This window comes from Erinaceus europaeus, chromosome 15 (genome assembly GCF_950295315.1).
Source record: "Erinaceus europaeus chromosome 15, mEriEur2.1, whole genome shotgun sequence".
In the NCBI taxonomy this organism is placed as follows: Eukaryota; Metazoa; Chordata; class Mammalia; order Eulipotyphla; family Erinaceidae; genus Erinaceus; species Erinaceus europaeus.
The window spans coordinates 50,642,303-50,665,731 of record NC_080176.1 but is presented as its reverse complement, the minus strand read 5'-3'; the positions used below and the strand labels follow the sequence as shown (position 1 = coordinate 50,665,731).

The 23,429-nt window shown below is 53.4% G+C and overlaps 1 protein-coding gene and 1 long non-coding RNA gene across 3 annotated transcripts; both read left to right on the top strand.

Annotated features, from left to right (window-relative positions):
- Nucleotides 1–6,146: 6,146 nt before the first annotated feature.
- Nucleotides 6,147–6,658, top strand: LOC132533013 (uncharacterized). Its single transcript, XR_009544895.1, has 2 exons — nucleotides 6,147–6,268; nucleotides 6,483–6,658. It is a non-coding gene; the product is annotated as an uncharacterized LOC132533013 (long non-coding RNA).
- Nucleotides 6,659–11,613: 4,955 nt separating this feature from the next.
- LOC132533012 (uncharacterized) lies at nucleotides 11,614–19,539 on the top strand. 2 transcript variants are annotated; one of them, XM_060172338.1, is made up of 3 exons: nucleotides 11,614–11,945; nucleotides 18,838–19,147; nucleotides 19,361–19,539. In XM_060172338.1, exons 1-3 carry the CDS (start codon nucleotides 11,733–11,735, stop codon nucleotides 19,504–19,506), a joined length of 669 nt encoding a protein of 222 aa, XP_060028321.1. In that variant the 5' UTR covers nucleotides 11,614–11,732; the 3' UTR covers nucleotides 19,507–19,539. The 2 variants fall into 2 exon arrangements, with proteins under 2 accessions (XP_060028321.1, XP_060028320.1); XM_060172337.1 differs by lacking the exon at nucleotides 11,614–11,945 and adding an exon at nucleotides 18,311–18,725.
- Nucleotides 19,540–23,429: the final 3,890 nt, after the last annotated feature.

Sequence of the window (23,429 nt, the reverse complement as noted above, 5' to 3'; positions counted from 1 at the left end):
AAGGGGACCGGGGGACACTAGGGCTTACAAGGGGCAATGACTATGTCCCTGTCTCTGCAGGTGATCATGGGGGACACACTGGACACAGGGGAGGACATGACAGGTGGCCTGAGTCCCCCTAATACCGAAGAGCAGATGCTCCTCACCAGCAAGGAAGCTGAGTGCCCGCTGGAGGCAAGTGTGGGCCTGCTGGATCCCCAGGACAATCTGAGGGCCCCAAGGCCCAGGGAAGGAAGTAGCCTCCTCCCAGGTTCCTTGCAGGCACAAGGGCACAGTTGTCTGGTACTGGGGTCCTGCTCATGGGGCTATGACCACTTATAAGCTTCTATTCAGAGAGTTGATACAAGGACAGAGATGGAAAGACAGAGACACACACAAAGATAGAAACAGAGAGAGAAGACGGAGAGAAACACACCACAGACCTGGAGCTTCCTCCCCGGGGATGGTTCTTTTAGCGTGCATGCACATATGCACACACACACACACACACACACACACACACACACACACACACACGCACACTCCATATTTGTCAGCAGTGCACTAATTAGGTGAGCTGTTTTATTGGCTCTCAAGCTCTTCACAAATACATGTGACACGTCAACCCAATGTCAGTCTGCACATTGAGGCCTCTGGCCACACCCTCAACTCCCTGGTATAGGTGAGTTGACAAAGGGGGTAACAGGAACAGTGTAGGGGCACTGGAGTCTCCACAAAGGCTGGATAGTCTGTGGGCTGAGTTGGAGTGCTAAGCCCCCATGGGGAGCAGGCTGCTGTCAGTCCTTCTCCCTCCTACAAGGGGAAAAGGGACACATGGGGAATGAGGGGTGGGGTTTCTGGTGAGAATCTTTCAGAGCCTGTGCTGCCTGCCCTTGCAGAGGGTCCCTCATCTGATTATCTTTGACAAGTGACATGTCCACACTAGGACTCATGAGGGGTAGAGACACAAAGGCTCAAGAGGGGCAGTAACACTGAGACTCAGGTTGGGCTCACTGTGTCCCTGTCTCTGCAGATGAACACAGGAGACACGCAAAACACAGAGGAAGACACGCCAGGCTGCCTGACCCCTTGTGAGACCTCTGGGCCGGTGCCTCCCACCAGAAAAGAAGCTGAGCCCTCCCTGGAGGCATATATGGCCCTGCAAGGTCCCCAGGACAATAAGGGAGTGCCTGAGGCCCAGGGAAGGTGTCAGCCTCCTCCCAAACCCCCACGTAGGAACAAGGGCAGAGTTATCTGGTACTCAGGGTCCTGTCCTTACAGTGACTGGCCCCCTCAGCGAGAGAACCAACCTGAGGGTGGACCAGGACCCCAGCAGCCTGAAGGGGAACTGCAACCCGTGCAGCAGGTGAGCACCGGTCACTTCCTGAACCCACAGGCCCTCTGCCCCTGAGCCCAGGGGCACCTGAAGCCCAGACAAGATCCTGATGTCCTGGCTCTGAGTGGTGCTGGGTTGAATACAGGTCACTTCATGATTCTGAGCCTCACTGGGCTTGTGATCACACCTAAGCTTCAACTGGAGAGAGTTGACGCAAGGACAGAGATGGAAAGAGATAGACAGATGGGAGAGCGAAAGGAGAGAGGAAAGACACCATAGCCAAGGAGCTTCCTCCTCTGGGAGAGTCCCAGCTCCACAGCCCCCAACGCCTCCCACCCCACCACACACACATACACACCAAAGCAACACACTAGCCAAGAGGGCTATTTTGTTGACTACATAGCTTTTCACAAATGACTCCTAGCAGTGACTCCCCAGTCCTATGGCACTCTGCCCATTGAAGCCTCTGTCCACACCCTCACATCCTGGGTGTTGGTGAGGTCACAATGGCTGAGGTGTGGGCAGGGAGACTAAGGCTGAGGGCTCTGTGGTCCCCAACAAGGCTGCATACACTGTGGGCTGAGTCGGGGTGCTAAGTCCCTTTGAGAACAAATCTACTATCAGTGCTTCTCCTGTGGATGGTCATAGGAAAATGGTCATATGGAGGATGAGGGGTGGGGGCCATGGGTGAGAATCTCTCAGAGCATGTGCTGCCTGCCCGCCTCACAGTCAGCTAAGACAGGGGACCTGGGGACACTAGGGCTTACAAGGGGCAGTGACTATGTCCCTGTCTCTGCAGGTGATCATGGGGGACACACTGGTCACAGGGGAGGACATGACAGGTGGCCTGAGTCCCCCTAATACCGAAGAGCAGATGCTCCCCACCAGCAAGGAAGCTGAGTGCCTGCTGGAGGCAAGTGTGGGCCTGCTGGATCCCCAGGACAATCTGAGGGCCCCAAGGCCCAGGGAAGGAAGTAGCCTCCTCCCAGGTTCCTTGCAGGCACAAGGGCACAGTTGTCTGGTACTGGGGTCATGACCACTTATAAGCTTCTATTCAGAGAGTTGATACAAGGACAGAGATGGAAAGACAGAGATACACACAAAGATAGAAACAGAGAGAGAAGACGGAGAGAAACACACCACAGACCTGGAGCTTCCTCCCCGGGGATGGTTCTTTTAGCATGCATGCACATACGCACACACACCCACACACACACACACACACACACACACACACACACACGCACACTCCATATTTGTCAGCAGTGCACTAATTAGGTGAGCTGTTTTATTGGCTCTCAAGCTCTTCACAAATACATGTGACACGTCAACCCAATGTCAGTCTGCACATTGAGGCCTCTGGCCACACCCTCAACTCCCTGGTATAGGTGAGTTGACAAAGGGGGTAACAGGAACAGTGTAGGGGCACTGGAGTCTCCACAAAGGCTGGATAGTCTGTGGGCTGAGTTGGAGTGCTAAGCCCCCATGGGGAGCAGGCTGCTGTCAGTCCTTCTCCCTCCTACAAGGGGAAAAGGGACACATGGGGAATGAGGGGTGGGGTTTCTGGTGAGAATCTTTCAGAGCCTGTGCTGCCTGCCCTTGCAGAGGGTCCCTCATCTGATTATCATTGACAAGTGACATGTCCACACTAGGACTCATGAGGGGTAGAGACACAGAGGCTCAAGAGGGGCAGTAACACTGAGACTCAGGTTGGCCTCACTGTGTCCCTGTCTCTGCAGATGAACACAGGAGACACGCAAAACACAGAGGAAGACACGCCAGGCTGCCTGACCCCTTGTGAGACCTCTGGGCCGGTGCCTCCCACCAGAAAAGAAGCTGAGCCCTCCCTGGAGGCATATATGGCCCTGCAAGGTCCCCAGGACAATATGGGAGTGCCTGAGGCCCAGGGAAGGTGTCAGCCTCCTCCCAAGCCCCCACGTAGGAACAAGGGCAGAGTTATCTGGTACTCAGGGTCCTGTCCTTACAGTGACTGGCCCCCGCAGGGAGAGAACCAACCTGAGCGTGGGCCAGGACCCCAGCAGCCTGAAGGGGAACTGCAACCCGTGCAGCAGGTGAGCACCGGTCACTTCCTGAACCCTCAGGCCCTCTGCCCCTGAGCCCAGGGGCACCTGAAGCCCAGACATGTCACGTGGCTTGTTTCCTACTGTCCTGGCTCTGGGTGGTGCTGGGTTAAATACAGGTCCCGTCATGATTCTGGACCTCATTAGGCTTGTGACCACATCTCAGTCTCATCTGGAGAGAGTTGATTCAAGGACAGAGATGGAAAGAGACAGAGAGACGGGAGAGAGCAAAGAGGGAAGGAAAGACACCATAGCCAAGGAGCTTCCTCCTCTGGGAGAGTCCCAGCTCCCCCTCAGGCTCCCTCCCCACCCGACCCCCACACACCCCACCTCCCCACACACACACACACACAGGACAACAACACACTTGCCAGGAGAGAGATTTCCTTGACTCCAAAGCTTTAAACAACTGACCCCTCGCACTGTCTCCCAGTCCTATGGCACTCTGCCCACTGAAGCCTCTGTCCACACCCTCACATCCTGGGTGTTGGTGTGGTCACCATGCCAAGAGGGTGGACTTGGAGGAGAAGGCTGAGGGCTCTGTGGTCCCCCACAAGACTGGATACAATGTGGGCTCCGTCAGGGTGCTCAGTACCTTGGAGGAGAAATCTGCTATCAGTGCTTCTCCTTGCAGATGGCCACAGAGAAAGGGCCACATGGAGAAGGAGGGGTGGGGGCCCTGGGTGAGACTCTTTCAGAGTATATGCTGCCTGCCCCCCACACAGTCAGCTATAACACGGGTCCTGTGGACACTAGAGCTTACGAGGGGCAGTGACTCTGTCTATGTCTCTACAGATGATCATGAGAAACACAAGGGAGGACATGCCAGGTGGCCTGAGTCCCCCTAATACTGAAGAGCAGGTGCTCCCCAACAGCAAGGGAGCTGAGTCCCTGCTGGAGGCAAGTACAATATGGACAATTGTCCCCCAGGACAATATGGGGGCCCCAAGGCTCAGGGAAGATAGCAGCCCCCTCCCAAGCCTCCTTGCAGGAACAAGGGCTGAGTTGTCTGGTACTAGGGGTCCTGCCCTTACAGTGACTGGCTCCCTCCCGTGGAGAACAAGCCTCAGGGGGTGGGGAAGGACCCCAGGAGCCTAAAGAGGAGCTGCAACCTGTGCAGCATGTGAGCACCTGTCACTTCCTGAACCCACAGGCCCTCTGCCACTAAGCCCTGTGGGACCTGATGCCCAGACAAGCAGTGCGGCTTATCCTCTGCTCTGCAGGCTGTGGCTTTTTCTGGGCTGAACATAGGTCACTTCATGGTTGTGGGCCTCATGGGGCCATGACCACTTATAAGGTTCTATTCAGAGAATTTATATAGCACTGAGATAGAAAGAGAGACACACAGAGAGAGAAACAGAGAGAGAGAGGACAGATAAAAAGACACCACAGCCCTGGAGCTTCCTCCACTGAGAGGGTCCGTTGTGCACGCACACAGGGAACACACACACACACACACAGACAGACACACACACACAGACAGACACACACACACACAGGTTTAAGAAGTGCACTACTTAGGTGAGCTGTTTGATTGGCTCTCAAGCTCTTCACATAGAAGTGACTACTCAGCTCAATGTCACTCTGCCCATTGAACATCTGTCCACACCCTCCCCACCTTGGGGTGGGTGAGGTCAAAACAGGGTAACAGGAGCAGGGTAGGGGCACTGGAGTCTCCCCAAAGGCTGGATAATCTGTGGACTGAATTGGAGTGCTAAGCCCCCTTGTGGAGCAGGCTACTGTCAGTCCTTCTCCCTCCTACAGGGGGGAAAGGGACACATGAGGAATGAGGGGTGGGGTTTCTGGGTGAGAATCTTTCAGAGCATGTGCTGTCTGCCCTCCTCAGCTGATTATCTTTGACAAGTGATGTGTCCACACTAGGACTCATGAGGGGTAGAAACACAGGGGCTCAGGAGGGGCAGAAACACAGAGACTCAGGTTGGGCTCACTGTGTCCCTGTCTCTGCAGATGAACACAGGGGACACGCAGGACACTGAGGGGGACACACCAGGTGACCTGAGCCCATTTGACACTAAGAAGCAGATACCCCCCACCAGGTATCCTTGTGGAGTGGAGTGCTGGGGCACTGGGTGTCCTGGGCCAGCCTCAGAAGCTCCTCTGCCTGGAACCAAGTGACTCTGCCCTTGTTCCCGTGTGGGGACTTGGTGGTAGGCTGCCACGTTCTCTGGGCCTTGAGGGCTCAGCTCCCCCACCAGGGAGCTGAGCCCTCCCTGGAGGCATCCCTGCTGGGTGCCCAGGACAATATGGGAGCCCCTGAGGTCCAGGGAAGGTGGCAGCCCCCTCTGAAGGCCACATGCAGGAACAAGGGCAGAGTCATCTGGGACCCGGGATCCTGCACTCACAGTGATTGGTCACCTCCCTTGGAGGACAGGCTTCAGGAGAGGCCAGGTCAAAAGGAGCCTGAAAAGGAGCTGCAGAGCAGGCAGCAGGTGAGCACTTCCTGAGCACACAGGCTCTCTGCCTCTGGGCCCAGGGGGACCTGATCCCCAGGCAGTAAACTCGCAGCCTCAGGCTGAGCTTCCTGGGTCCCTGTCTCTGCAGATGACCTCAGGGGACAAGGAGGATGCAGAGGGGGGCATACCACGTTGTCTGTGCCCTTGTGAAACCATCAGGAAAATACCCCCCATCACCATGGATGCTGAGCACCACCCCTTCAAGGCCAGTATGGCCCTGCTGGGTCCTCAGGATGAGACACTCAAGGCCCAGAGAACGTGGCAGCCTACCACCAAGTCCCCACACGGGAACAAGGGCAGAGTCACTTGGTTCCAGGCAGAGGAGCTTCTGAGGCTGGCCCAGGACACCCAGTGCCCCAGCACTCCACTCCACAACATTCAGCTGGCTCTGCTCAGGGGTGAGATGTGGGGCTTACTGGAGCACACAGGGTGGGAGGCTCTCAGAGGAACTGAGCTGGAGTTGTGTCACAGAGACTCATCCTGACCCCTCAGGGTTAAATGGGAAAGTCCTAGAGGAGGGCAGTCAGTGCTCTGAAAGCTGGGGGTGTGGGGGTGCTGAGTCAGCAAGGGCAGCACCTGGGCAAGGCTGACCTCTGACCCTCTCCTCTGCAGAGTGCCCCCCTGCTCCTGAGCTGCCAATTCTGGCTGTGGCCCCAGAGCCACCCCCCATGGAAGTTGCCCCCCCATCTGAAGAGGTCTGCTGCCTGTGGTTCATTCAAATTCTACTTTACCTCTTGTGGAACTTGGTGTTCTCTTAATGCGGTCTGAATAAAGTGTTGTTCTATGGACCTGGGTGCTGGTAGTCACAAGCCACCATGCTCCACTCCACACAGAGTCACAGAATATTCCATGACACTGCTGATCCCAAAAGGAGCCTCTGAGTCTAGAGCAACACACCCACTCCTGTCTCCCTAGACCCTCCTCCATCAGCCCCCTGACCTGCTGAAAGGCTGACCCAGCCCAGCCTCACTGCTCTCTGAATCCCACACACCCCTTCTGTCCACTCCCCTGAGGAACAGCCTGGTCCTGCTTGGGGACAGAGGTGGGCAGTCTGCAGAGTGGCTGCTCTCCAGGAGCACAGAGCTGTCCTTTTCAGGGAGCACCTCAGGTCCTCAGAGACCTGGAGTGGCTCCATGGGGGAGCAGCCCCATGGTTACAGTGCCTGGGGATGTGACCTCAGGGCGGTCACTGTAGCACACAGAGGGGCCACAGGAGGGGCTGGGAGTGCAGAGTTTTTGCAAGGCCAGCCATCAAACCTCTCCACTGCCGCCCCCCTCCACCAGTAAGCGGCCTGCTGGTTGGCAACTCACATCACTGCACCGAGTCCAGTCAGTGGGCAGGTCATCTCATGAGGCAGCTGGGAGGCCAGGACAGGACTTGTGTAACCACTCCTGCACCCCATCCTTGGCCCCTGGGGGGACTCCTATCTTCTGGGCCCTGTGGCCTCCAGGAGATGAGCTGTCACCTCTCAGGACACTGTCACCTCCTAGCAGGAGGAAGTCCTCACTCAGCCCTGCTGCCTGCTCTCAGCTAAGTTAGAACATTATTCCTTTCCCTCCATGTGACCCCAGTTGACCCCAGCCACCATGGGATGGTTGGGACTGCCACATGTAGGTGCGGTCACCATGGGTCTGGACTTGTGGGAAGGGGTCATTGGAACCTCACAGTGTAACAACTCACAAAGAAAATGTAGGGCCCTTCTCTGCACCAAACAGAGACCATCACACACAGTCAGAGCATAGGTTGACTTGCTAAAAATCTACCAAGGCCAGGAGTCGGGTGGTAGGGCAGCGGGTTATTTGCAGCGGGTTATTAGCGCAATGCAAGGACTGTAGTAAGGATCTTGGTTCAAGCCCCTGACTCCCCACCTGCAGGGGAGTCACTTCACAAGCAGTGAAGCAGCTCTGCAGGTGTCTATCTCTCTCTCCTCCTGTCTTCTCCTTTCTCCATTTCTCTTCTATCCAACAATGACAAAAGTAAGAACTACAACAATAAAACAAGGGCAACAAAAGGGAATAAATATTTTTTTAAAATCTATCAAAGCCTCAAATTGTTGTCACAGAAGGAGAGTATGCTCGTGTTTTGAGGAATATTTCAATTTCAGATAAAAGAGCTCTCTTAACCAGTGGGCTGGTGTGTGTGTGTGTGTGTGTGTGTGTGTGTGTGTGTGTGTGTGTGTAGTCCAGGTGTGGGGAACACATGAAAGGGAGGATGAGAAAAGGAGAAGCAAAGAGTGTACATGCCATCTACTTCTTCCCGGGAGGAACTGGCCTGGACAAAATAATTAAATTTTTTAAATTACTCATACTTGTTCATACATTTAAGAAATACTAACACTGCCTGTGAGTTCATGGTTGTTGCCCAGTGGAGTTGAAAGTAAGATCCTAGGGGCCAGGAGGTAGCGCACACATAGTACAAAGCACAAGGGCCCACACACGAATCCCGGTTTCAGCTCCTGGTGCCCCAACTGCAGGGAGGTTGCCTCCGCAAGTGTCTATCTCTCTCCCTCTCTATCTTCCCCTCGCTCAGCTCTCAATTTCTCTATGTCCTATAAAAAAAGGGGGGGGGGAAATGGCCTCAAAAGCAGTAGATATGTAGTATAGGCATTGAGCCCTATCAATAACCCTGAAGGCAAAAAAAAAAAACAACAAAGTAATATTCCAATTTTAAGTGCAGCAGCCTGTCCCAATCCATCTGCATATATACTATTCTTGTCAACATGACAAGGGGTAAATCAGGGACTTCTGACTATGGCAAGATATTAATTTTTTAATGGCACTAAGAATAAGAGTTTCTTTTCTTTTTCTTATTTTATTTTTCCCTTTTGTTGCCCTTGTTTATCGTTGTTCTTATTATTGGTATTGCTGTTGTTGTTGTTGAACAGGAAAGAGATTAATCAAAAGAGGAGGAGAAGACAGAGATGGGGAGAGAAAGATAGACACCTCCAGACCTGCTTCACCACTGTGAAGCAAACCCCCTGCAGATGGGGAACCGGGGGCTTGAACCGGGATACTGATGTTGCAACATGCACTTTTTAACATGTGCGTTAAACATGCTGCGCCACCACCCAGCTCCCATTAATTAATTTCTATAGCAACAAACATTGTTGGACAACAGGATCCTGCCCTTGTTTAAGTAAACACATACACACACACACACACACACACAAACACACAATGCATAAGCTGGGAGATGAATGCGTCTTATTTTTTTTGTTAAAGGATGACAGAATACAAATACCTAGACATTCAATAAATGTACTTTACCTTTCTATGAATTAGACTGGTAGTGAAACATCTACTAGGGAATTCAAAGGGTATCGTGTGTACCCACCAAATTATCAGTTCTAAACATGATACATCTATTTACAAAAGTAGCATATGAAATACAAAGATGACAAAGACTAGAGTCCATAAAGGTCTTTGTTTCATTGGGAAACTGAATTAGGGAACTAACGTGGGTACAGTGCACAATTTTCTCCATCCTAAAAAAAAAAAAAAAAAAAAAAATTTTCTCCATCCTAACATCATCTTCATTTAAATAAGCCCATATTACCAGAAATTAGCCTTCTGAGCACACACTGTCTTGCCTTACTCAGAAAAAGGCTAGTTAATGGACCTTCTCTATGATCCTGCAATTCCTCTCCTGGGATTACATGCTAAGCAACCCAACATACCCATCCAAAATGATCTGTGTATAACTATGTTCATAGCAGCACAATTTATAATAGCCAAAACCTGTAAGCAGCCCAGGTGTCCAACAACAGATGAGAGTGACTGAGCAAGTTATGGTATAGATACACAATGGAATACTACTCAGCTATTAAAAATAGTGATTTCACTGTTGTTAGCCCATCTTGGATGGAGCCTGAAGAAATCAAGTTAAGTGAAATGACTCAGAAAGACAAGGATGAATATGGGATGATCTCACTCTCAGGCAGAAGTTGGAAAACAAGATCAGAAGAGAAAAAAAAGTAGAACCTGAACTGGAGTTGGTGTGTTTCACCAAAGTAAAAGTCTCTGGGGTGGGTGGTGGGGACAGTACAGGTCCTGGAAAAGGATGACAGAAGACCTAGTGGGGGTTGTAATGTTACATGGAAAACTAAGAAATGTTATGCACGTACAAACTATTGTACTCACTGTCAAATGTAAAACATTAATTCCCCGATAAAGGGGGGAAAAGAGAAAAAAACTCCATTTAACATGAAAAAAAAAAACGGAGTCAGGCAGTAGTGCAGCAGGTTAAGCAGCACATGTGGCACAAAGCACAAGGACTGGCGTAAGGAACCTGGTTGAGCCCCCGGGTCCCCACCTGCAGGGGAGTCGTTTCTCAAATGCTGAAGCAGGTCTGCAGATGTCTATCTTTCTCTACCCTCTCTGTCTTCCCCTCCTCTGTCCTTTTCTCTCTGTCCTATCCAACAACAAACAACATCATCAACAACAATAATAACCACAACAAGGCTACAATAACAATAACAATAAAAAAGGGGGGGAAATGGCCTCCAGGAGCAGTGGACTCAGGGTGCAGGCACAGGGTCCCAGCAAGAACACTGGAGGCACAAATAAATAAATGAAAAAAAAACCAAACCGCTGCTTTGGATGACTCCCTGCTAATCTTGGAATCTTGATAATGAAAATCAAGCCCCTGGTCCCCACTCACAAGGAGAAAGCTTCATGAGTGGTGAAGCAGGGCTGCCATGCGACTCTCTGTCTCTTTTCTTCTCTATCTCCTCCTCGCCTCTTAATTTCTCTATTCAATAGTAAAATATTATTTTAAAAAAGATTTTCAAAAATTAGAGAAACAGTTGGTATCTTGCCACCAGGACACAAAGGAGTGTGGCTTGTCCCCTGCTCTCCCAACTATGGGCAGTGTGGGCACCACCAGGTCATGTCACTGTGATTCCCGGAGCGAGCACTGGAACACCCAGGCTCAATCTGGGGTTTCCCCCTAACCTGCCCTGGTCTTGTCAAGGTCATGTCCTAAGGAGAGCTGCTCAAGTGTGTGGGGCAGGGGCCCTCAGGGGAGTCTCTATACCCCAACACTGGGCCTGAGTGAAGGTACTTTAGGACTAGGAGATGGAGGGATGGGCCAGGAGTCCAGAAAATACTAACAGGGACCCTTGCCCAGTGTCAGTTGGAGTGGTAGGGGTGGGGTGGCCAGTCATCAGAACCCAGAGGCTGGGAGGGAGGCCCAGGATTGGAGGAGGCCAGCTGGTGATCCAGGCATGATGTCACATGGGGTCTAGGCAACCAACCCAGACACAGCACAGCCAGACCAGAGAGTCAGGGCAAGATGCAGTGCTGTGTGCCTAGATGTAGGAATAGGAGCCACCGGGGGCGCCCCGCTGAGTGCAGGTGTGCAGGACCTCGTGACTGGCTTAGTCACCAGTGGAAAAGAGTGACAGACATGCTCCCTGGAAGAAAGAGAAGGGTAACTGTGCCCCCCCCACCCAAACGTTGTGCTCTCAAAGCCACACTGAGGCCACTGGACATGTGTGTGTGTGTGTGTGTGTATGTTTGTGTATGTGTGTGTGTGTGTGTCCGCCCACTGAGAGAGGACGAGACTGAGAGGAGGGTTCTGGCCTCACCCGAAGTCTAGGGCTGACTAGAAACAAGGAGTGTGAGGGCACCTTTGTGGCCCGATGGGGGTCTACTGGCTACTCAAAGTGTTTATCATCCCAGGCACATGAGTAGCAGACACACAGAGGCTCAGGGGTGGCTCCCTCTGTCTCTGTCTCTGCAGATGGCCACAGGGAACACACGGGACTTAGAGAAGGAATCGCCAGGCTGCCTGAGCCCTTGTGAGACCACAGGGCAGGTACCTCAGACCGGAAAAGAAGCTGAGCCCTCCCTGGAGGCATATATGGCCCTGCAAGTTTCCCAGGACAATATGGGAGTGCCTGACGCCCAGGGAAGGCGGCAGCCTCCTCCCAAACCCCCACGTAGGAACAAGGGCAGAGTCATCTGGTACTCAGGGTCCTGTCCTTACAGTGACTGGCCCCCTCTCCTAGAGGACCAACCTCAGGTCGGGCCAGGTCCCCAGGAGCCTGAAGGGGAACTGCAACCTGTGCAGCAGGTGAGCACCTGTCACTTCCTGAACCCACAGGCCCTCTGCCCCTGAGCCCAGGGGCACCTGAAGCCCAAACAGGCCATGTGGCATGTCTCCTGCTGTCCTGGCTCTGGGTGGTGCTGGGCTGAATACAGGTCACCTCATGATTTGGGGACTCATGGGGCTTGTGACCTCATCTAAGCTTCATCTGGTGAGAGTTGATTCAAGGACAGAGATGGAAAGAGATAGAGAGACGGGAGAGAGCAAAGAGGGAAGGAAAGACACCATAGCCGTGGAGCTTCCTCCTCTGAGAGAGTCCCAGCTCCACAGCCCCCAATCCTTCCCACTCCCCCACCCACACACACACACTGACAGGAAAGAAACACACTAGCCAGGAGGGCTATTTTGTTGACACCAAAGCTTCTCACAACTGACTCCTAGCAGTGACTCCCCAGTCTTATGCCACTCTGCCCATTGAAGCCTTTGTCCACACCTTGACTTCCTGGGTGTTGCTGAGGTCACAATGGCTGAGGGGTGGGCAGGAAGAATAAGGCTGAGGCCTCTGTGGTCCCCCAACAAGACTGGATGCACTGTGGGCTGAGTCGGGGCACTAAGTCCCTTGGGCGAGAAATCTACTATCAGAGCTTCTCCTTGCGGATGGCCACAGGAAAAGGGACACATGGAGGATGAGGGGTGGGAGGTCCTGGGTGAGAATCTTTCAGAGCATGTGCTACCTACCCTCCTCACAGTCAGTTATGACACGGGACCTGTTGACACTAGGGCTTACGAGGGGCAGTGAATCAGTCCTTGTCTCTGAAGATGACCACGGGGGACACACTGGACACAGGGGAGGACGTGCCATGTGGCCTGATTCCCCCAAATACTGAAGAGCAGATGCAGCCCACCAGCAAGGAGGCTGAGTCCCCACTGGAGGCAAGTGTGACCCTGCTGAGTCCCCAGGACAATATGGGGGCCCTGTGGCCCAGGAAATGTAGCAGCCCCCTCCCAAGCCTCCTTGCAGGAACAAGGGCTGAGTTGTCTGGTACTCGGGGTCCTGCCCTTACAGGGACTGGCTCCCTCCCCTGGAGAACAAGCCTTGGGAGTGGGAGGTGGATCCGGACCCCCGGAGTCTACAAAGGAGCTGCAACCTGTGCAGCACATGAGCACCTGTCTCTTCCTGAGCCCACAGGCCCTCTGCCACTAGGCCCTGTGAGACCTGATGCCCCGACCAGGACCGTGGCTTGTCTCCTGCTCTACTGGCTGTGGCTGGTTCTGGCTTGAACACAGACACAGGTCACTTCATGATTCTGGGCCTCATGGGGCCTGTGGCCACATAAAGTTTCTCTTGACAGAGCTGATATAAGGACAGAGATGGAAAGACACACACACACACACACACACACACACAAACACACACACACACACACACACACACACACAGAATGAGAGCGATATAGACAGAGTGTGTCTTCCTTCCAGGTGTCAGGCAAACCACAGATTAATTCCTAATTCTGGGGCCACCGGGTGGGTCATGCCATGTACACCTCAAAAGAGAATATCTGGGGGATGAGGGATTGGAGGACAGACAGAAAGACTCAACAGCCCTGGAGCTTCCACCCCGGAAAGTTCAAGCTCTATCCCGCTCTCATGCACACACACAGGGCAAAGCAGCGCACTGACCAGGAGAGCTACTTTGTTGACTCCAAAGCTTTGCACAACTGACTCCTAGGAGTAACTCCTCCCATGTCACTTTGCCCACTGAATCCTCTGTCCACACCCTCACTTCCCGGGATATAACACGGGATATAGATTGGATTGGGGAGTAGGGGGTGAGAAATGATGGTTCCCCCAAGGCTGAATAAGCTGTGGGGTGCATCGCGGGGCGAGAGAGATCCAAGTCTGCCATCAGAGGGTCTCCTTCCTTCAGGGGGGTGGGAACACATGGGAGGATCTGTGTGAGAGACTATGCTGGCAGAGAGAATGCTGCTGCCCTCCTCAGAGGGTCCCTCAGCTGATTATCTTTGATAAGCGGCATGTCCACACAAGGACCCATGAGGGTTAAAAACACAGGGGCTCATGAGGGGCAGAAAACCAGAGACCCGGGTTGGGGGCAGTAACACCGAGACTCAGGTTGGGCTCACTGTGTCCCTGTCTCTGCAGATGAACACAGGAGACACGCAAAACACAGAGGAAGACACGCCAGGCTGCCTGACCCCTTGTGAGACCTCTGGGCCGGTGCCTCCCACCAGAAAAGAAGCTGAGCCCTCCCTGGAGGCATATATGGCCCTGCAAGGTCCCCAGGACAATATGGGAGTTCCTGAGGCCCAGGGAAGATGTCAGCCTCCTCCCAAGCCCCCACGTAGGAACAAGGGCAGAGTTATCTGGTACTCAGGGTCCTGTCCTTACAGTGACTGGCCCCCTCACCGAGAGAACCAACCTGAGCGTGGGCCAGGACCCCAGCAGCCTGAAGGGGAACTGCAACCTGTGCAGCCGGTGAGCACCGGTCACTTCCTGAACCCACAGGCCCTCTGCCCCTGAGCCCAGGGGCACCTGAAGCCCAGACAAGATCCTGATGTCCTGGCTCTGAGTGGTGCTGGGTTGAATACAGGTCACTTCATGATTCTGAGCCTCACTGGGCTTGTGATCACACCTAAGCTTCAACTGGAGAGAGTTGATGCAAGGACAGAGATGGAAAGAGATAGAGAGATGGGAGAGCGAAAGGAGAGAGGAAAGACACCATAGCCAAGGAGCTTCCTCCTCTGGGAGAGTCCCAGCTCCACAGCCCCCAATGCCTCCCACCCCACCACACACACATACACACCAAAGCAACACACTAGCCAAGAGGGCTATTTTGTTGACTCCAAAGCTTTTCACAAATGACTCCTAGCAGTGACTCCCCAGTCCTATGGCACTCTGCCCATTGAAGCCTCTGTCCACACCCTCACATCCTGGGTGTTGGTGAGGTCACAATGGCTGAGGTGTGGGCAGGGAGACTAAGGCTGAGGGCTCTGTGGTCCCCAACAAGGCTGCATACACTGTGGGCTGAGTCGGGTGCTAAGTCCCTTTGAGAACAAATCTACTATCAGTGCTTCTCCTGTGGATGGTCACAGGAAAATGGTCATATGGAGGATGAGGGGTAGGGGGCCATGGGTGAGAATCTCTCAGAGCATGTGCTGCCTGCCCGCCTCACAGTCAGCTAAGACAGGGGACCTGGGGACACTAGGGCTTACAAGGGGCAGTGACTATGTCCCTGTCTCTGCAGGTGATCATGGGGGACACACTGGACACAGGGGAGGACATGACAGGTGGCCTGAGTCCCCCTAATACCGAAGAGCAGATGCTCCCCACCAGCAAGGAAGCTGAGTGCCCGCTGGAGGCAAGTGTGGGCCTGCTGGATCCCCAGGACAATCTGAGGGCCCCAAGGCCCAGGGAAGGAAGTAGCCTCCTCCCAGGTTCCTTGCAGGCACAAGGGCAGAGTAGTCTGGTACTGGGGTCATGACCACTTATAAGGTTCTATTCAGAGAGTTGATACAAGGACAGAAATGGAAAGACAGAGACACACACAAAGATAGAAACAGAGAGAGAAGACGTAGAGAAACACACCACAGACCTGGAGCTTCCTCCCCGGGGACGGTTCTTTTAGCGTGCATGCACATACGCACACACGCAGGCACACACGCGCACACACACTACATATTTGTCAGCAGTGCATTAATTAGGTGAGCTGTTTTATTGGCTCTCAAGCTCTTCACAAATACATGTGACATGTCAACCCAATGTCAGTCTGCACATTGAGGCCTTTGGCCACACCCTCACCTCCCTGGTATAGGTGAGTTGACAAAGGGGGTAACAGGAACAGGGTAGGGGCACTGGAGTCTCCACAAAGGCTGGATAGTCTGTGGGCTGAGTTGGAGTGCTAAGCCCCCATGGGGAGCAGGCTGCTGTCAGTCCTTCTCCCTCCTACAAGGGGAAAAGGGACACATGGGGAATGAGGGGTGGGGTTTCTGGTGAGAATCTTTCAGAGCCTGTGCTGCCTGCCCTTGCAGAGGGTCCCTCATCTGATTATCATTGACAAGTGACATGTCCACACTAGGACTCATGAGGGGTAGAAACACAGAGGCTCAAGAGGGGCAGTAACACCGAGACTCAGGTTGGGCTCACTGTGTCCCTGTCTCTGCAGATGAACACAGGAGACACGCAAAACACAGAGGAAGACACGCCAGGCTGCCTGACCCCTTGTGAGACCTCTGGGCCGGTGCCTCCCACCAGAAAAGAAGCTGAGCCCTCCCTGGAGGCATATATGGCCCTGCAAGGTCCCCAGGACAATATGGGAGTTCCTGAGGCCCAGGGAAGGTGTCAGCCTCCTCCCAAGCCCCCACATAGGAACAAGGGCAGAGTTATCTGGTACTCAGGGTCCTGTCCTTACAGTGACTGGTCCCCTCACCGAGAGAACCAACCTGAGGGTGGGCCAGGACCCCAGCAGCCTGAAGGGGAACTGCAACCCATGTAGCAGGTGAGCACCGGTCACTTCCTGAACCCACAGGCCCTCTGCCCCTGAGCCCAGGGGCACCTGAAGCCCAGACATGCCACGTGGCTTGTCTCCTACTGTCCTGGCTCTGGGTGGTGCTGGGTTAAATACAGGTCCCGTCATGATTCTGGACCTCATTAGGCTTGTGACCACATCTCAGTCTCATCTGGAGAGAGTTGATTCAAGGACAGAGATGGAAAGAGACAGAGAGACGGGAGAGAGCAAAGAGGGAAGGAAAGACACCATAGCCAAGGAGCTTCCTCCTCTGGGAGAGTCCCAGCTCCCCCTCAGGCTCCCTCCCCACCCGACCCCCACACACCCCACCTCCCCACACACACACACACAGGACAACAACACTCTTGCCAGGAGAGAGATTTCCTTCACTCCAAAGCTTTAAACAACTGACCCCTCGCACTGTCTCCCAGTCCTATGGCACTCTGCCCACTGAAGCCTCTGTCCACACCCTCACATCCTGGGTGTTGGTGTGGTCACCATGCCAAGAGGGTGGACTTGGAGGAGAAGGCTGAGGGCTCTGTGGTCCCCCACAAGACTGGATACAATGTGGGCTCCGCTAGGGTGCTCAGTACCTTGGGGGAGAAATCTGCTATCAGTGCTTCTCCTTGCAGATGGCCACAGAGAAAGGGCCACATGGAGAAGGAGGGGTGGGGGCCCTGGGTGAGACTCTTTCAGAGTATATGCTGCCTGCCCCCCACACAGTCAGCTATAACACGGGTCCTGTGGACACTAGAGCTTACGAGGGCCAGTGACTCTGTCTATGTCTCTACAGATGATCATGAGAAACACAAGGGAGGACATGCCAGGTGGCCTGAGTCCCCCTAATACTGAAGAGCAGGTGCTCCCCAACAGCAAGGGAGCTGAGTCCCTGCTGGAGGCAAGTACAATATGGACAATTGTCCCCCAGGACAATATAGGGGCCCCAAGGCTCAGGGAAGATAGCAGCCCCCTCCCAAGCCTCCTTGCAGGAACAAGGGCTGAGTTGTCTGGTACTAGGGGTCCTGCCCTTACAGTGACTGGCTCCCTCCCGTGGAGAACAAGCCTCAGGGGGTGGGGAAGGACCCCAGGAACCTAAAGAGGAGCTGCAACCTGTGCTGCATGTGAGCACCTGTCACTTCCTGAACCCACAGGCCCTCTGCCACTAAGCCCTGTGGGACCTGATGCCCAGACAAGCAGTGCGGCTTATCCTCTGCTCTGCAGGCTGTGGCTTTTTCTGGGCTGAACATAGGTCACTTCATGGTTGTGGGCCTCATGGGGCCATGACCACTTATAAGGTTCTATTCAGAGAATTTATATAGCACTGAGATAGAGAGACACACAAAGAGAGAAACAGAGAGAGAGAGGACAGATAAAAAGACACCACAACCCTGGAGCTTCCTCCACTGAGAGGGTCCGTTGTGCACGCACACAGGGAACACACACACACACACACACAGACACACAAACACACACACACACACACACACAGGTTTAAGAAGTGCACTACTTAGGTGAGCTGTTTGATTGGCTCTCAAGCCCTTCACATAGAAGTGACTCTTCAGCCCAATGTCACTCTGCTCATTGAACATCTGTCCACACCCTCCCCACCTTGGGGTGGGTGAGGTCAAAACAGGGTAACAGGAGCAGGGTGGGGGCACTGGAGTCTCCCCAAAGGCTGGATAATCTGTGGGCTGAATTGGAGTGCTAAGCCCCCTTGAGGAGCAGGCTACTGTCAGTCCTTCTCCCTCCTACAGGGGGGAAAGGGACACATGGGGAATGAGGGGTGGGGTTTCTGGGTGAGAATCTTTCAGAGCATGTGCTGTCTGCCCTCCTCAGCTGATTATCTTTGACAAGTGACGTGTCCACACTAGGACTCATGAGGGGTAGAAACACAGGGGCTCAGGAGGGGCAGAAACACAGAGACTCAGGTTGGGCTCACTGTGTCCCTGTCTCTGCAGATGAACACAGGGGACACGCAGGACACTGAGGGGGACACACCAGGTGACCTGAGCCCATTTGACACTAAGGAGCAGATACCCCCCACCAGCAAGGAAGCTGAGCCCTCCCTGGAAGCATCCCTGCTGGGTGCCCAGGACAATATGGGAGCCCCTGAGGTCCAGGGAAGGCGGCAGCCCCCTCTGAAGGCCACATGCAGGAACAAGGGCAGAGTCATCTGGGACCCGGGATCCTGCACTCACAGTGACTGGTCACCTCCCTTGGAGGACAGGCGTCAGGAGAGGCCAGGTCAAAAGGAGCCTGAAAAGGAGCTGCAGAGCAGGCAGCAGGTGAGCACTTCCTGAGCACACAGGCTCTCTGCCTCTGGGCCCAGGGGGACCTGAACCCCAGGCAGTAAACTCACAGCCTCAGGCTGAGCTTCCTGGGTCCCTGTCTCCGCAGATGACCTCAGGGGACAAGGAGGATGCAGAGGGGGGCATACCACGTGGCCTGTGCCCTTGTGAAACCATCAGGAAAATACCCCCCATCACCATGGATGCTGAGCACCACCCCTTCAAGGCCAGTATGGCCCTGCTGGGTCCCCAGGATGAGACACTCAAGGCCCAGAGAACGTGGCAGCCCACCACCAAGTCCCCACACGGGAACAAGGGCAGAGTCACTTGGTTCCAGGCAGAGGAGCTTCTGAGGCTGGCCCAGGACACCCAGTGCCCCAGCACTCCACTCCACAACATTCAGCTGGCTCTGCTCAGGGGTGAGATGTGGGGCTCACTGGAGCACACATGGTGGGAGGCTCTCAGAGGAACTGAGCTGGAGTTGTGTCACAGAGACTCATCCTGACCCCTAAGGGTTAAATGGGACAGTCCTAGAGGGGGGCGGTCAGTGCTCTGAAAGCTGGGGTGTGGGGGTGCTGAGTCAGCAAGGGCAGCACCTGGGCAAGGCTGACCTCTGACCCTCTCCTCTCCAGAGTGCCCCCCTGCTCCTGAGCTGCCAATTCTGGCTGTGGCCCCAGAGCCACCCCCCATGGAAGTTGCCCCCCCATCTGAAGAGGTCTGCTGCCTGTGGTTCATTCAAATTCTACTTTACCTCTTGTGGAACTTGGTGTTCTCTTAATGCGGTCTGAATAAAGTGTTGTTCTATGGATCCAATACCTGGGTGCTGGTAGTCACAAGCCACCATGCTCCACTCCACACAGAGTCACAGAATATTCCATGACACTGCTGATCCCAAAAGGAGCCTCTGAGTCAAGAGCAACACACCCACTCCTGTCTCCCTAGACCCTCCTCCATCAGCCCCCTGACCTGCTGAAAGGCTGACCCAGCCCAGCCTCACTGCTCTCTGAATCCCACACACCCCTTCCTGTCCACTCCCCTGAGGAACAGCCTGGTCCTGCTTGGGGACAGAGGTGGGCAGTCTGCAGAGCGGCTTCTCTCCAGGAGCACAGAGCTGTCCTTTTCAGAGAGCACCTCAGGTCCTCAGAGACCTGGAGTGGCTCCATGGGGGAGCAGCCTCATTTTTACAGTGCCTGGGGATGTGACCTCAGGGTGGTCACTGTAACACACAGAGGGGCCACAGGAGGGGCTGGGAGTGCAGAGTATTTGCAAGGCCAGCCATCAAATCTCCCCACAGCCCCCCCCCCCCTCGCTCAGTAAGTAGCCTGCTGGTTGGCGCACTCACATCACTGCACCGAGTCCAGTCAGTGGGCAGGTCATCTCATGAGGTAGCTGGGAGGCCAGGACCAGACTTGAGTAACCACTCCTGCACCCCATCCTTGGCCCCTGGGGGGACTCCTATCTTCTGGGCCCTGTGGCCGTCAGGAGATAATCAGTCACCTCTGGGGACACTGTCACCTTAGCAGGAGGAAGTCCTCACTCAGCCCTGCTGCCTGCTCTCTGCGAAGTTAGAACATTATTCCTTTCCCTCCATGTGACCCCAGTTGACCCCAGGCACCATGGGATGGTTGGGACTGCCACATGTAGGTGCGGTGACCATGGGTCTGGACTTGTGGGAAGGGGACATTGGATCCTCACAGTGTAACAACTCACCAAGAAAATGTAGGGCCCTTCTCTGCACCAAACAAAGACCATCACACACAGTCAGAGTATAGGTTGATTTGCTAAAAATCTACCAAGGCCAAGAGTTGGGTGGTAGGACAGCGGGTTATTTGCAGGTGGCGCAAAGCACAAGGACTGTAGTAAGGATCTTGGTTCAATTCCCTGGCTCCCCACCTGCAGTGAAGCAGCTTCACAAGCAGTGAAGCAGCGCTGCAGGTGTCGAGGGGTAACTCAGGGACTTCTGACTATGTCAAGATATTAATTTTTTAATGGCACTAAGAATAAGAGTTTCTTTTCTTTTTCTTATTTATTTTTCCCATTTGTTGCCCTTGTTTATCACTGTTCTTATTATTGTTATTGCTGTCATTGTTGTTGAACAGGACAAAGCCAAATTGAGAGAGGAGGACAAGATAGAAATGGGGAGAGAAAGATAGACACCTACAGACCTGCTTCACTGCCTGTGAAGCAAACCCCCCGCAGATGGGGAGACAGGGTTTAAACTGGGATACTGATGTTGCTCCATGCACTTTTTACCATGTGCGCTTAACCCATGCGCCACCACCCGGCTCCCATTAATTATTTTCTATAGCAACAAACATTGTTGGATAACAGGATCCTGCCCTTGTTTCAGTACACACATACACAAACACATACACACACACACAAACACACACACGCACACAAACACACAATACATAAGCTGGGAGATGAATGCTTCTTATTTTTTTTGTTAAAGGATGACAGAATACAAATACCCAGACATTCAATAAATGTCCTTTACCCTTCTATGAATGAAACTGGTAGTGAAACATCTACTAGGGAATTCAAAGGGTATCGTGTGTACCCACCTAATTATCAGTTCTAAACATGATACATCTATTTACAAAAGTAGCATATGAAATACAAAGATGACAAAGACTAGACTCCATAAAGGTCTTTGATTCATTGGGAAACTGAATTTAGGGAACTAACGTGGGTACAGTGCACAATTTTCTCCATCCTAAAATCATCTTCATTTAAATAAACTCATATTACCAGAAATTAGCCTTCTTAGCACACACTGTCTTGCCTCACTCAGCAAAAGGCTAGAAATGGACCTTCCCTATGATCCTGCAATTCCTCTCCTTGAGGATACATGTTAAGCAACCCAACATAGCCATCCAAAATGATCTCTGTATAACTATGTTCATAGCAGCACAATTTGTAATAGCCAAATCCTGTAAGCAGCCCAGGAGTCCAACAACAGATGAGTGGCTGAGCAAGTTGTGGTATAGATCAGAAGAGAAAACAGAAGTAGAACCTGAACTGGAGTTGGTGTGTTTCACCAAAGTAAAAATCTCTGGGGTGGGTGGTGGGGACAGTACAGGTCCTGGAAAAGGATGACAGAAGACCTAGTGGGGGTTGTACTGTTACTTGGAAAACTGAAAAATGTTATGCACGTACAAACTATTGTATTCACTGTCAAATATAAAACATTAATTCCCCAATAAAGGGGGAAAAAGAAAAAAAACTCCCCTGGGAGAGGACATGACTGAGAGGAGGGGTCTAGCCTCACCTCAAGTCTAGGGATGACTAGAAATAAGGAGTGTGAGGGCACCTTTGTGGCCCGATGGGGGTCTACTGGCTACTCAAAGTGTCTGTCATTCTAGGCTCATGAGTAGCAGACACACAGAGGCTCAGTTGTGGCTCCCTCTGTCTCTGTCTCTGTCTCTGCAGATGCCCGCAGGGAACACACGGGACTTAGTGGAGGACACACCAGGCTGCCTGACACCTTGTGAGACCACAGGGCAGGTGCCTCCCACCAGAAAAGAAGCTGAGCCCTCCCTGGAGGCATATATGGCCCTGCAAGGTCCCCTGGAGAACAAGGGTTGCCTAAGGACCAGGGAAGGTGGCAGCCTCCTCCCAAGCCTCCACGTAGGAACAAGGGCTAGTTATCTGGTACTCAGGGTCCTGTCCTTACAGTGACTGGCCCCCTCCTCTAGAGGATCAACCTCAGAGCAGGCCAGGTCCCCAGCAGCCTGAAGGGGGACTGCAACCTGTGCAGCAGGTGAGCACCTGTCACTTCCTGAACCCACAGACCCTGCCCCTGAGCCCAGGGGCACCTGAACCCCAAACAGGCCATGTGGCTTCTCTCCTGCTGTCCTGGCTCTGGGTGGTTCTGGGCTGAATACAGGTCACCTCATGATTTTGGGACTCATGGGGCTTGTGACCACAACTAAACTTCATCTGGAGAGAGTTGATTCAAGGATAGAGTTGGAAAGAGATAGAGAGATGGGAGAGCGAAAGGAGAGAGGAAAGACACCATAGCCAAGGAGCTTCCTCCTCTGGGAGAGTCCCCACTGCACAGCCCCTATCCCTACTCATTCCCCCACCCCACCCCCACACACAGAGCAAAGCAACACACTAGCCAGGAGGGCTATTTTGTTGACTCCAAAGCTTTTCACAACTCACTCCTAGCAGTGACTCCCCAGTCCTATGGCACTCTGCCCATTGAAGCCTCTGTCCACACCCTCACTTCCTGGGAGTTAGTGAGGTCACAATGGCTGAGACGTGGCAGGAAGAATAAGGCTGAGGGCTCTGTGGTCCCCAAAAAGGCTGAATATACTCTGGGATGAGTCGGGGTGCTAAGTCCCTTGGGGGAGAAATCTACTATCAGAGCTTCTCCTTGCAGATGGCCACAGGGAAAGGGACACATGGAGGATGAGGGATGGGGAGTTTTGGGTGAGAATCCTTCAGAGTATGTGCTGCCTACCCTCCTCACAGTCAGCTATGACAGGGGATATGTCCATAATAGGACTTACAAGGGGCAGTGACTGTGTTCCTATCTCTGCAGATGACCACGGGGAACACACTGGACACAGGGGAGGACATTCCATGTGGCCTGAGTCCCCCTAATACTGAAGAGCAGATGCTCCCCAACAGCAAGGAAGCTGAGTCTCTGCTAGAGGTAAGTGTGGGCTTGCTCGATCCCCAGGACAATAT